Source organism: Populus alba, chromosome 17, assembly GCF_005239225.2.
Source record: "Populus alba chromosome 17, ASM523922v2, whole genome shotgun sequence".
In the NCBI taxonomy this organism is placed as follows: domain Eukaryota; kingdom Viridiplantae; phylum Streptophyta; class Magnoliopsida; order Malpighiales; family Salicaceae; genus Populus; species Populus alba.
The window spans coordinates 6,322,533-6,335,649 of record NC_133300.1 but is presented as its reverse complement, the minus strand read 5'-3'; the positions used below and the strand labels follow the sequence as shown (position 1 = coordinate 6,335,649).

The following is a 13,117-nucleotide window of genomic DNA, read 5'->3' as shown; positions in this document are numbered from 1 at the left end:
GATGTATTAACAAAGGTACTTTTATATATAATGCTAAACCAACTCATATTGATCTGAAAGTCGTTGAATATTTTGTAAGTTTCTTTTGTTTAATTAACAGGTGGATGCTATAACTTCAAAGACTAACATGGTAAAAGAATCTGGTGTGGCTGAAGTGCAAAAGCTAGTTCACAAACGTGAAGAGATTGCAGAACAGGTGCTCTGCCTTTGATTCCATTCATGAATTTCTTCATGTGTGCGTGCTTGTTTATCAAATTAGTATAAGCAGTTTGCTCAAATTGACCAGGAACTAAGTTCTTTCATAGTTTGATACCAATACTCCCCCCTACCCACAGAAGAGTTTCCACTTTGATTATATATACCAATATTAAAAAATGGCTAAATAAATACTGTGCTGCCTTGTTTACTTAATTTACTTTCCAAGATTTTTGTGCTGCATCGAAATGTTGACAACTGACAGTGTCAACTAGATTGAGGTTTTAATTGAAAACTCAGTAGTTTTGCTATTCTCTTAAATAAGCTGTACCTTAATTACATCTAAGCCATCCATTCAGTTTGTATCGTTTCGATTAAAGTAGCATATATACATCATTTTCCAGGGAACATGAGAAGATATTAATTGCATAAACCGCTGCAACATTTGGATGTTTGACATAATAACTATAGAAGGAAAAGGCTTTACAGAAATCATGAAGGCTTAAAAGTAGGGATGGTCATGGAGTGGGTTTCCACTCCTGCTTCCTCTCCTGCCTCTGCTAAGAAATCCTGTCACCTGTGCCTTGAGTCTAAATAGGACAGGCTATGGTAGTGGATGCTAGGTGGGTTTGTTTATTGAATAATAGAATTGAGTTGGATTCCCTGTCAAGGTGGTAGGTGTCTTATGAGATATTGTTTGTCACCAAACTTTTTTATTTAATTCAGTGGCTTCTGCTACTAGAATTGACATTAGTCTCAATACTCGTGGTCCTAGTCTCAATACTCGTGGTCCTGGAATTCTCTTGAAAGCTTGCCTGTTAACTTTAGCAATTGGAGAACAGAATAGGAGTCATTGATATGCAACATTATCCCTCAAAGACAGCACCTGCTACTGCCATGCCTCACAAGTCCATAAATCAGAGAATTAGAATGTTGTCGGTCTCTACGAACACACATTCCTAATTTATCTCAAATGTGATCAAATGGGCATGTGTTTGGCTAGCACTTCCAAACCTGGCTCCACCTGATGTCATTATAGGTGTTGAATGCAGAATCCTTCCTTGCCCCTTCTGGAAAAAGGTTTGTCTTTCAGTAGGAATGGGGCGGATAGAGTCTTGAAATCAAGTAACAAACAATTGTTCCTGGACCCTGCTCAAAGGCATGGCTAATAAAATCCACACTCATATATTTCACATTTTTTTTATATTATCACAGTTGAAAAGGTCCTGTGTCCTTTAGCCATCATAGAAATCAAAGATATTGAAACCTATGCCTATTATTGCCATCTTGTTTGAATTGTAAACCACTATTCAATGTATTTTTTTTTTTTACCATTTTTGACCATTAAATTTAACATGGAAAAGTACCCTAGTATCATGCTGGAGGGGTTGATAACTAGGGTACTTTTGAGTAGGTTTAATCATTTTGTTTTTGTTTCAATTGATGCTTTGGTGCGTTAAATATTTGAGAATACTGAACTGAATGTGTTTCTGTTTTTGCTTGGTTGGTTGCAGTTTCAACTATATAAGAACTCCATTGGGCATTTGCTGCACTGTGCTGACAGTTGAAGTTGAGCAAAAAAATTGATTTAAAGGATCAAACATGAGTTCGCTTACACTACAAGAGGCTGCAACAGTAAATTTTTGCTTTTTGTTTGAACCTTTGGTTGGAGCTTTAAAATATATTTCCTGGCACTCTAGTATATGTACATATGCTTGTTCCTCTAGGATGGTTATGACAAATAGCCAAGACGAATTCATAACTTGATTGTACGAAAATGAGGTTTGAGGTTTGTTATTCTCTGTCAAGGTCAACTCGTGTATAGTGTTTTGGTGTTGCTTTTGTCAGTGTTGTTGCCATCTTTGCAAGTCATGATTCTAGCTTACAAGTTCACGATACTGGCGGCGGGCATATGCAGAGACATGTGCTGGATTTTGTTTGTTCAACTTCATCAGCCAGAAACCAGCTGATTTCTTTCCCCTCTAGAGAATGTAAGTGTATTCCCGTGGCTGTGCTACCATTGATGTTCCTCATCATGTTGCGAGGAACACCGAAGGTGTTTTAGCTCGTCCCCAGGTAATGAACATTTAATTTAACCATCATGGTGACATCACACTCCAATGACATGGAAGAAACCACTCATCAGTCAGCATTCATGAATCATGATTTTGTTTTTCTTTTGCAGGAGTTGATGCATCATGTAGGCCTTTACATGGCAAAAGAAAGGGGAGCACATATTACAAAATAACTGGTTGAGGTCGCATTTTTATTAATTTATTATTTAAGTGAAAAAGGAGATCGGTACAAAGCACTTGATTGTACACTTGATTGTCCAACAACTGCTCTATAAAATAAGCCATAACAACCCTCGAATACACTGGTCTCTGCATCTGTGTTTTCACATACCAACTACATATATCAATATCATTACCGAAGTAGCATCATAATTAATACAAGTACTAAATACTACTTCGAAATTGAGAGGCAGTATGGCAAAAATTAGCACAGGCATAATGCGCTGATGGAAAGAATTGCCTCAAAATCATGCAGTAAAAAAGGCTGAGCATCTACCACATCTCCAAGCTTTCTGGGTTAATTCCAGTCAGTAATAAGCTTACAGGTGCAATAGTCAGTTGACAGTGCATTGGACAGGGAAAGATTTCTAAGCCTCTAGGCCTGTTCAAGGTGGAGAACATACAGGTAGCTAAATGCCATTCGCAACTGCAAAAAAAAAAAAAAAAAAAAAAAAGATTAAAAGATTTCTTACAGGTTACTGCATTAAAAAAGCATTATAGAACATCCTATGACAGGTTCAACCTTTTAGGACAAGACATTTCACCAGTTAAAAGTGATAATCACCAAAGAAACAAAATGTTTTTCTTACATTTTGTTATCAATGACAATTAAACATGGAAACACTTGTTGAAAGGAGATGAGAGCTTAAATAGGGAAGTTAGTAGCGTCAACAATTTGATCACATGCAACAAACTACCTTTCTGCAATAACAATGACTTCCCATACAAGCAACATAGGACACCATAACATTCCTGCAGAGTAATCAGTTCCCATAGACTATACCAAATCAATAGCCACTGCCAACTAGACTCAAGCAGTTATCTAAGTGCACATGCAAAGTAGTAATAAAGAACAATGCCATTGGATCAGCGCTTTCAAGATGAGAACTAATCACTCATATCTGGAGCACAAAAGTAGAATGCTAGGCAGTAAGATCAACCAGTCATCCAGAAAAAGAGAGCAAACAAAAACTAATTATGCATCTTACGGAAGATTCACCAAAACTAAAATGATTTATATTAACAAGGAATAGCATACCCAACCAAATACGAATAAAGAATAGACAAGCTCAAGTATAATGTACACGATGAGCATCTACTGTTGAAGCCTCAGACGATTGAAGAACACCAAGAAGTGATATTCAGGAGCCCAGTACACAAACCCAACAACAGGCCCTCCCTTAATATACTGCAAGAAAAAAATATGGAGAAAGAATGAGAAAGACAGGAAAGGAAAAATGTCCCGATAAACATTCTATTTAGATAAAGAAAAGCATGGAACATAGTTCGGAGGAAAAACATAAATCAGATGCTGCAACAACAACCTAGGGTCAATCCCAAACTAGGCTGGGATTGTGGATCCTTTTCTGGGAATGGCAATCAAATACCAACAAATTTTTTTGCAAAAAAGAAAAATTAAACAGGATAATCTAAAATCTGAACACCTTTCCATCAAGAATAACAAGTTCACCGTCAACCCATCGATGATTTCGGAATCCTGGCTCAGCAAGCCTCCCTTGTCCTTTATATCGAGCAATCTGGTTTGCAAATAAGATCTTGAGAAGTGCTTCAACAAATAGGAAATAAAAAAAGCACATAGGCCTTTGCAACAAGAGAAAAATGGATTTAACTACACCAAACTTCACAAGCTAACAACACACCACTCCAAATTCTTCAGGAATGATGCCTCTATGGGGGAGCTGATATCTTTTCCCAACCTTAGCACGAAATGCCACCTGTAAAATCCATAGTAGTACAGCTGTTAGGATCAAGGCAGACAACCGTGATACAAATATAAAGGTTCCACGAAGTGTAGTACCAACAAAATGAATCACCATATTATTCCTAAAACCTACACCCACAAGACCATAACTGATATTTTTAACAATTTTTCCTTGCAAATAATCCATGACTTCTCTTTTTATTTGGGAACAATTAATCCAGGACTTTGATTACAAAGCTTCTAAGCAACAGAAGGCCAACCATTTACAATGAGCAAAAGTATGCAAATAAACTTTTAAAGCATCATGTGGCTGAAGAAGGTTTGCCCAAGGAAATTGTTGACAGATAAGTTGTACAACAAAATCTACATTACCACAAACAAAAATACATGATATGCTCAAAGGCAAAACCAAATAATATGACGCAAGAATCCTATCCAGGTATCACAATGCAAGTATGAGACAAATAAAGGTACCTGTCCAGCAGGTACGTAAGGATCTCCAGTTAATTTAACAGCTTCCACATATTCATAGAACTCTAGATTAGAGGACTCCTTAGTCCCATGATCTTCTTGCCACTGACCAAATTTACGTTGCAGGTGTATGACTTCTGAGGTGTACAGCCCATGCGCACCAATATATAGTCCTGACAAAATTAATTCAGTATTATGCTCAGACTCAAACTTTGGCTTTGGGAACCAAATATAACAAAGTGCTGAGAAGATTCCTAAACCATGACAAACAAGATGACGATAAGCTGAAACTTAGTAGCATCTCCTAGAGCCATAGTAGCTCAGAATTTAACAGCCTGTGTAACAAATCACCATTTAAAGGATCAGGAGATGTTGATATCTCAATTCGATGAAAAGTTGTTGATCCAGACAGTGGTTGACGGTTTTGAGCCTGACTGAGGGTAAGATTTATTAGTTCGCCAACATCTTTCAGCACCTGTACTTCAAGAATAAAACAAACAATTAAAAGCAAATGGCGAGTTGATCTCCTACTCAAACTGTACAAAGATATGACCTTAGACATTGAACCAACCTTCATGGGTATCTTCTCACTACCAATGAATTTGGCTAGATCAAACATTACATGGTCCACACTGCGTTGACCTCGAAGCTTAGCTTTTCTGTCCGCTGAAGCCAGTTCCTTGGCATTTTGTTGGTTTACTTCTTTCTCTATAGAAAAGGAAAATGACTTGCGTCCCTTTCTGTCTAGCTTAGCTGGTACTCTAATTGAGCCTTTTTGCAGGAATGCTGCCTGAAAGTTTCTGTGCAAGACCCCCAACAACAACTTTAACTGCAATTTCACTTTGATTTTCATCATCAATGATCCCACGACCAGCATTCATTTCAATTTCATCTCTTTCCTGGTCACTGTCACCTTTGCCATCATCTTCTGCTTCCTCACTTTCTAACTCAATATCCTTCTCATCATCTTCTTCATCAATTATTTGCTCTATCACCTTGGATATAAAATCCTTGTCCACCTTTGCTGGTGTTGTCACTTTCAAAACCTTGACCTTCACACCAGGAACCATATCTCTCAAAATGTTCTGAAAGCCAGGCAGTCCCTCAGCTAGATCAGAACCATCTTCTGTGTCATCAGCATCATCTACCTCTTCAGTACTCACAACAAATAGGTCACTTTTATCTTCATTTGGCCCTGGTGGATTCAAGCGACTGGTGGCACCCGAAGCTTTAGAGGGCAAGGTAGAAGGATCTTGAAAAAGTCCTTTCCTCTTCAAATACACAGCCTACAAAATTAAACAACACCATCAGACACTATTATCTAACTGCTCCTGCCCATGGAATGTAGATGTATGACTGCAACACTTAAAGCATATAAAATGCACCTACAAATATATGCATGCACATTAATCATCAAGCAGCATCTATCCTTGCTTACATGCAAGCACTCAGTCATTATTTTTTGAAAAAGAAAGCATGCTAATGATTCAACCACATAATTAGCTAGCTATATTCTAAGGCCAGGGAGCCTTGCAGAATGAAGATGACAGACAAGGAGATTTTTGGAAATATTAATAATAATAATAATAATAATAATAATAAATAGCTTCTTGGTGAAGCACTTGAAGCTCTAAAGGTTAGACATTCACATTCTCAAAAACTATAACATTATCTCAACAATAAATAAACCAGCCAAAGCTTTGCAATGTAGAACATTAATTATAAACCATAATAAAGGGTAAACTCTAAAACCAGGAACTAAGCACAATTTCTTTTCTTTTTTTCTGGTGTAACTCTTCAATTTTGATGACTAAAATTTTGAAAAGTACAAGAAATCAAAATAATCTCCAAGCATCAAGTCAAAGCCCGAGTTCACTGCATAAGGTACACAACTCAAAAAAAAATAAAAGAATAGAAATAGGATACCTGTTCATTGTATTCCCCTTTCTTATTCGTTGTAAGAAAGATCTCAAAAAGGGGTACCCCCACTGCAGCTGCAGCAAGCTGTCTGAAAGAAAAGATAAGTTAACAATAAACCTCCAAAACAAGGAACAATTGACAGGAAGCAATTGCAACGTGCAGAGCAGCAGGGCTTGTCACAGGCTTGCTACATGAAAAAAGGTTCCAAACAACAAGCATGCATCAGCCACATTCTCTGGCATTTAAAATGTGCATGCATTTCAACTAAAACATCACAGGAATATCTTGAGACAAATAGCTAGCACAAAAGGAAATCTATAATCAATTGCACTAGAACATAATACTTTGACACCTAAAGTCTAAAGAGTGCCTGCAATACACCACATAGCATATTGTTTAATAGAATTGCCACATATCATAAGGTTTCAGTAATACAGTCTGTTAAGAAGGCATGCGTCATTATTGTCTAAACCATCTCTTCTATTATTTTCAGGCTGGTTGTCCTTGATTATTGTTCTCAAGTTGATATGCAAGCTCAATTTTCCATATTCCGTTTCCAATTAACAAGTTATCCCTTCACGTCATTAACTACATGCCCTGAAAGACTTTTCCATCAGGGTATGAGAAAGAGTAAATGAAAAAAGAGTACATGCTCCTCAACCAATATGGTCCATGCCTAACCAGGCTTGCAAAGATCAGGACCATGATAAACTTTAAAACAGTGACCAGCCACAAGCTTACAAAGTGAATTTTCCTCACAACTGATAACTTCTGGACATGCATGCCGATAAAAACACAGAAATCCAGGCTAATAATAGAAGACTAAAAGATTTTTTTAAGGAAAAAAAATAACATCATATAAATTGGTCTACCTACATTATAGCTTTCCCATTTAGCCACATGCATGCCCATTTGTATTTGTTCTCATCAATCTCTTCTATCAGCGATGACAAGATATGGAACCAGATATGTTAACATTATTTTTTCAAGGTATCAGCAATAAATATATTCACTACATAAAGAGCACTTGCCAAGCACTGCATAAAAGATGCAAGTTTCCTGAAGTGTAACATGGAGCACCTGAAGTGTTCTCAGCATACAACAAACTGTTGATAACTTAGTTGTTAGGTTGTTATTTGACGATTATATGATTTTATTTCACTTTTCTTGTCAAGCTACAATCAGGACATATGATGGAATTAACCAAATCATGTAACACAAAACCGAGAACTGTGACTTGAAACCACCAAAACCTAACAGTATGGAAGACATTAGCTGAAACAGGGGAATTATTTATCAACAAGACTTCAGTGAAAAAAAAAAAAAACACACCAAAAATAGCCTGCTAGGCTTTTCACTTTTAATATGAATGTGAAATTAAAGTGAAACCCTCTAACAAGCATGTGAATAATTACCGTGGACTGTAACTCCTTGCTACATATCTTCCATGCTCTGCGGTTATACGTATAATCAGACCATAAGGATCATCAACATCCTCAGAAATTCCAGACCACCATCCCACCTGAAACCCATCACAAGGTAAAGGGAAAATTTTGAAACAGAGACTTGATAGGTAGCTACAAAGTTACATATTTAAATGCCTAAGCAGAAAATCCCTTGAAACTCAGAGTAATTTGCTACTTATTTCCAGAAAATGAAAGGTTACAATAAGAATCCTATAAACAAAACAGAATAGCCCTTAAGGAACCAAACACTTCGCACCTACAGAAAAAGAGAACCAAAAACATGAAGAAGCCACTCTAGCAAGTCTCACAAAGTTTTCTGTAATATTCAGCAATGTTTATGTAGCCTGACAAGGCCCAATGCAATGTACAGCAGTTATTGCACTTACAAAAATGAACATATTTCATAAATTAGAAATTGTGTGTGTACATTGATCAAGTAAAAAAGAATTTGCGTGAACTTACCAATCCAGCACCAGCATTATCTCGTAAAAAAGCTGCCTCCAGGTAACGCTCTTGTGCTAAGGCTCTCTGAATCAGCCAAAAAAAGAGGAAAAAGGAATAAAAACAAGAAGACTGAAGAAATCTAAGCATTTTATCCCTTAGGTAAACCATACTTGCAAGTCAAATTACGCACATTCAGCTGTGACATCACTCTGCCAACAGTATCATTTGAAGCTGCAGCTGCAATTGCCACTTTAAGCCTAGCAGCATCTTCATAATCCTCTCTGTTTACAGCGTTGCCTAACTGTGACTGCAAGAGAGAGCGGGGCAGGCAAAAGGTTTCAGCATTTAATAGAAAACCCTTAATTTATATAAAGTTGCACTCTTTCCTCCATTCCGTTTTGTTTGCCAATCACACAAATCAATAAAACTACAAGCTGTGTAGTTTTATTGCCTGCAGTATCAGTCCCTTCTGATACAGTCCAAGCAAGAAGCAAGAAGCAAGAAGCAAGAAGCAAGAAGCATGAAGCATCAACTTTTCCAGCAGGCACAAATTCCCCAAACAAAAAAGCCAACAAACTGCCCCAGCCTCAAATTTCCCATCTTTTTTGACAATTTCTAACAACAATTCCACCCATAAAAACAATAACACATGCAATACAACAAGTCATTCAAAATTTAGTTTCAAAACCCAGCTGATGAACAAAAGTTCCAATTTTCCCAGTTCAAGAATAAACTATAACGCTGGAGAAAAAAAGCAAGGCTCCACTTCCTAATCCCAAATTTCCAATCTTTTCGCACTTCTCAACCATAATTCACCCAGAAAAACACTAAAGCATGCATGCACACTCAACACACAAGAAATCATAGTTCCAAAAAAAATCATAAAAAAATTGGACTTCCCACCCTCAAACCCCATCTTTCCACACGTGCAATAAATGCAGCTAATTGATTAAAAACATAAAGAACATAAAATTTCAATTTCCCAATCCAAAATATAAACCACAATCCAAAAAAATAATTTGTTTTCCCGCACCAATTTTACCTTCAAAAGGGAAACAAGGCGTTGTTGTTCATCAACTTGATCAAAATGCAATCTCCAGCGATCCCAATCCCACACAGTTCCATCTTCCTCCTCCTCTTCCTCTCCATTTTCTCCCTCCGTAACCCCTTTATTACCAACTCCCTTCTTAGTTGGATTCATATACGAATCGAAACTCTTAATCGCATTCTTAAACACAGCTTGCAACGCAGCGTCCCATCGCCACTGAATCGAAGGATTATTTGAAGAGTCGGTGCAGCGACAGAGAGTGGAATTAGAGAGAAGCCTAGAGAGAGGGTAGCGAGAAGGGAATTGTGGTTTTGGAGAGGGGTATGGAAGTCTTTTCCTGGTTGTGAAGGTGAGTTTGTATGGAGATGGTGATGAAATAGAAGCCATATAGAAAGAGAGGGTGAGGATTGTGGGTGAAATGGAGAGATTGGGGGGCGGGTGTGGAAGGGAAGAGAAGGGTGATGGAGAGGGTGTGGTGGTGGTGGAGCTCTTTAAAATGGCTGTGGACCACTTTGAGATAAGCATCATCATCAATTTTTTTTCTTCTTTCGTTTTTTGCCCAAACTGTGACAACGTGTTTGATTTGTTAAATACTGTTTGGATTCTTTTTTCAGGCCCAGCTCTAGTCACATGTCTTTACGCCTCTTTTTCTTTACCGCGCCGCCTCAGCTCAAATTTTTTACCAACCCAGGATTTTTAGCCAGGATTGTATTTTATATACATTTCTAATTTGTATAAAATATTTTTATGAACTATTATATTTTTATTTTATTAATATATATAAGATATTTTTATTTAATATTAATATTTATATAAAAAATATTTGTTTCTCATTAATACATTAATACATGTATAATGAATTTTTATTTTTTTCTTAGAGTTTGTTTAGGAGTGTGATTATAATTACTTTTCAAAGTGTTTTTTCACTAAAAATATATATCAAAAATAATATTTTTATTTTTATTTTTTAAAAATTATTTTTGATATCAACGCATCAAAATAATCTAAAACATAAAAAAAATATTAATTTAAAGAAAATAAAAAAATAATATTTTTTAATTTTTTTTCAAAAACGCTTTTTGAAACGCAAAAATAACCATAACCTTAATAATATAATTAAAAAAACAAAAAAAATATTAATTTGAAGAAATAAAAAAATTTTAATTTTTTTTCAAAAACGTTTTTGAAATGCAAAAATAAACATCATCTTAATATTATTAAAGTGAAATAATTTATCAATCATAAAAATAAGTTTCAGGGTTACCGAAACATTATTTTATCTTACAAAGCATTTATCACATATTAAAAATAAATAATATTGTTCTTAGAATTTAATATTTTTTTGCATATTAGTTATTTTTTTTTATATAAAATATTAATTTAAGTATTTGAATGTCTTTAAATAAATAAAAAAACTATTACAAGTAAATCTAATTGCCACCTTTTTCAATTATGGAAAATAAACCAAGGATTTCTATGTCAAGTTACTGCATTTCTTAATCACTGTGAATGAATCAAATAGCTAATTAAGCTTATGAAGGTTGGGAACATTATAAAGAAAGTTAAACGGTGTGAAAATTTTATTATAGCTATAAACATATATTATTATGGATTTCAATAATAAAATTTATTGTGAATTGTGGCATTGAAATTTACATAGCTATGTTGTGTAATTAAGAGAATCATGAGAGTATTTTAGTATTTTCATGTTATATTTTTTATTTTTTAATTAAAAAGTTGTTGGCACATATTTCACATGTTATATCAAGAGGTGTTGCCTGTACCATTAAAGAGGTATGTGAAACATTTTTCGATGGTCAAATCTGGTCATCCACCATCAAAATAGATGCGCAGTCGTGCCTTCTTCCACAAGGTGCAACATGTGTAGCCATATCATTGTTGAATTGCCATCGGTAATAAAAAACTAAAGTACATAATTGTCATTTTATTATTTGTTATTTGCTTGGGTCTAGCATGACTTTTAGACATTACTCTTTTACCTTTTAGTGACTTATATTTAAATTTTTGGTTTAGGGGTATTTGAGTTTTTTCATCTTACTCAATGGTTATTAAAAGATTATTTGGGGGTGTATGCATCTTTTTTAATTTCTCACACAGTCAAAGTACTTCTTTTTACCTCTAGAGTCAATAAAAATTAGAACCGTTGATTAAAGGCTTCTTTGGCTTTTCACAATTTGCATAACAGTAAAAAGAATTCTTTGCTCCCAAGATCGAAAAAGGATGGACTGCCAGAAAAGGGTATCTTAGGTTTTTTCTATTTTCATGTACAATACAATAACACTTTTAGCCTCAAGAAAAACAAAAACGTAGCTTGCATATAATGTTTTTGCCATACACAAGCGTTTTAGGTTTGATACCTATGCCAGAACCAAGCTAATTAGGTCTGGCAACATGCTAGACCTAAGTACTATGGGTCTAATATGATTTCTAGATTCAATATTTTTGGGTTTGGTATGTATGCCATATCTAAAAGACTAAACATATAGATTTGACATGATTGCTAGATATAAAATGTTTACAACAAGCTCTAAATTCTTAATTAACATTTTTTTAAAAAATATTAAACCACTGCGAACATTATACTAGGATATGACATCCATATATTTTTTTTGTAGCAAAAACCAAGAGAAGAGCATGAGCAGCCCTCTCAGGCTCGCCATAAATTCAAAGGACAAAACACTTTAGAAAGTTGTCTTTTATGATAAATGGCCTTGATTTCTATGTTAAAAGTTTTTTTTATATATATATATATATATATATATATATATATATATATATCAAATTAAGAGATGGCTTACTACAATGAATCCATTGTTTAGGACTTAGATGGTGTGGAATATGACGTTAGATAAAAGAGAAGGATATGCCATTTGAAAATTATTTTAGCATGAAAACCAACTTCTTTGAATGGATTGTTCAACGAATCTATACATATATGATATTGATCTACGGAAAACAATGGATATCTCACCCACTATAGTATAAACTTTATCATTTTTTTCTAAAATCATCAACATCAATGTTTTCAAATGTCGAAACCCAAAAAAAATATACTAAACAAAAAAAATTAGATCTAACAAGATCATAGAATAAGGTTTCTAGTAAGACTATAATTTGCTAATTAGTCTGTTGCTGTGTTAACCTCTTAAAAACATGTTATATTTGGATTTTCAAGTTTTTAGCTATAAGCTCTCGTGCTTTTATAATTAAGGTATAATTTGCATCAATCTTAACGGTTGGCCTTGAATACAAGCTAAACCATCCATAAACACTATTCATTTTGGAATCGGACTATACATTATTTCTGCTAAGTCAATGATATTTCACTAGAGTCAAAACAAAGCAGTATGAAACATTATTGTGACTATCCTAAGTTTACATAATATATGCAGGCAGAGTAACAATATCCCACTAGATACCCCTCCTAAATGACACTTCAGTTCCAGAAGCAGCTTACCAAAAACAGAAAATTGATTTGCATGCAAGTCCAGCTGTTGAGATGAATAAAATTGACATGACCGGAAAATCAATTAAA

General features: G+C 35.0%; 1 protein-coding gene and 1 long non-coding RNA gene across 2 annotated transcripts; one reads left to right on the top strand and one right to left on the bottom strand.

The window, feature by feature from the left end:
* Window positions 1–2,568, top strand: LOC118036357 (uncharacterized). The gene is made up of 4 exons (XR_004685366.2): window positions 1–15; window positions 101–196; window positions 1,710–2,271; window positions 2,381–2,568. It is a non-coding gene; the product is annotated as an uncharacterized lncRNA (long non-coding RNA).
* A 765-nt stretch (window positions 2,569–3,333) lies between these two features.
* LOC118036356 (protein EXECUTER 1, chloroplastic-like) lies at window positions 3,334–10,041 on the bottom strand. Its single transcript, XM_035042026.2, is given in 12 exon segments — window positions 3,334–3,678; window positions 3,935–4,027; window positions 4,151–4,225; window positions 4,687–4,856; window positions 5,035–5,158; window positions 5,255–5,452; window positions 5,454–5,969; window positions 6,610–6,691; window positions 8,019–8,125; window positions 8,532–8,597; window positions 8,704–8,820; window positions 9,556–10,041. Coding segments are annotated over 12 exon segments (2,034 nt in total). The 5' UTR covers window positions 9,949–10,041; the 3' UTR covers window positions 3,334–3,585.
* Between the last annotated feature and the right edge of the window lie 3,076 nt (window positions 10,042–13,117).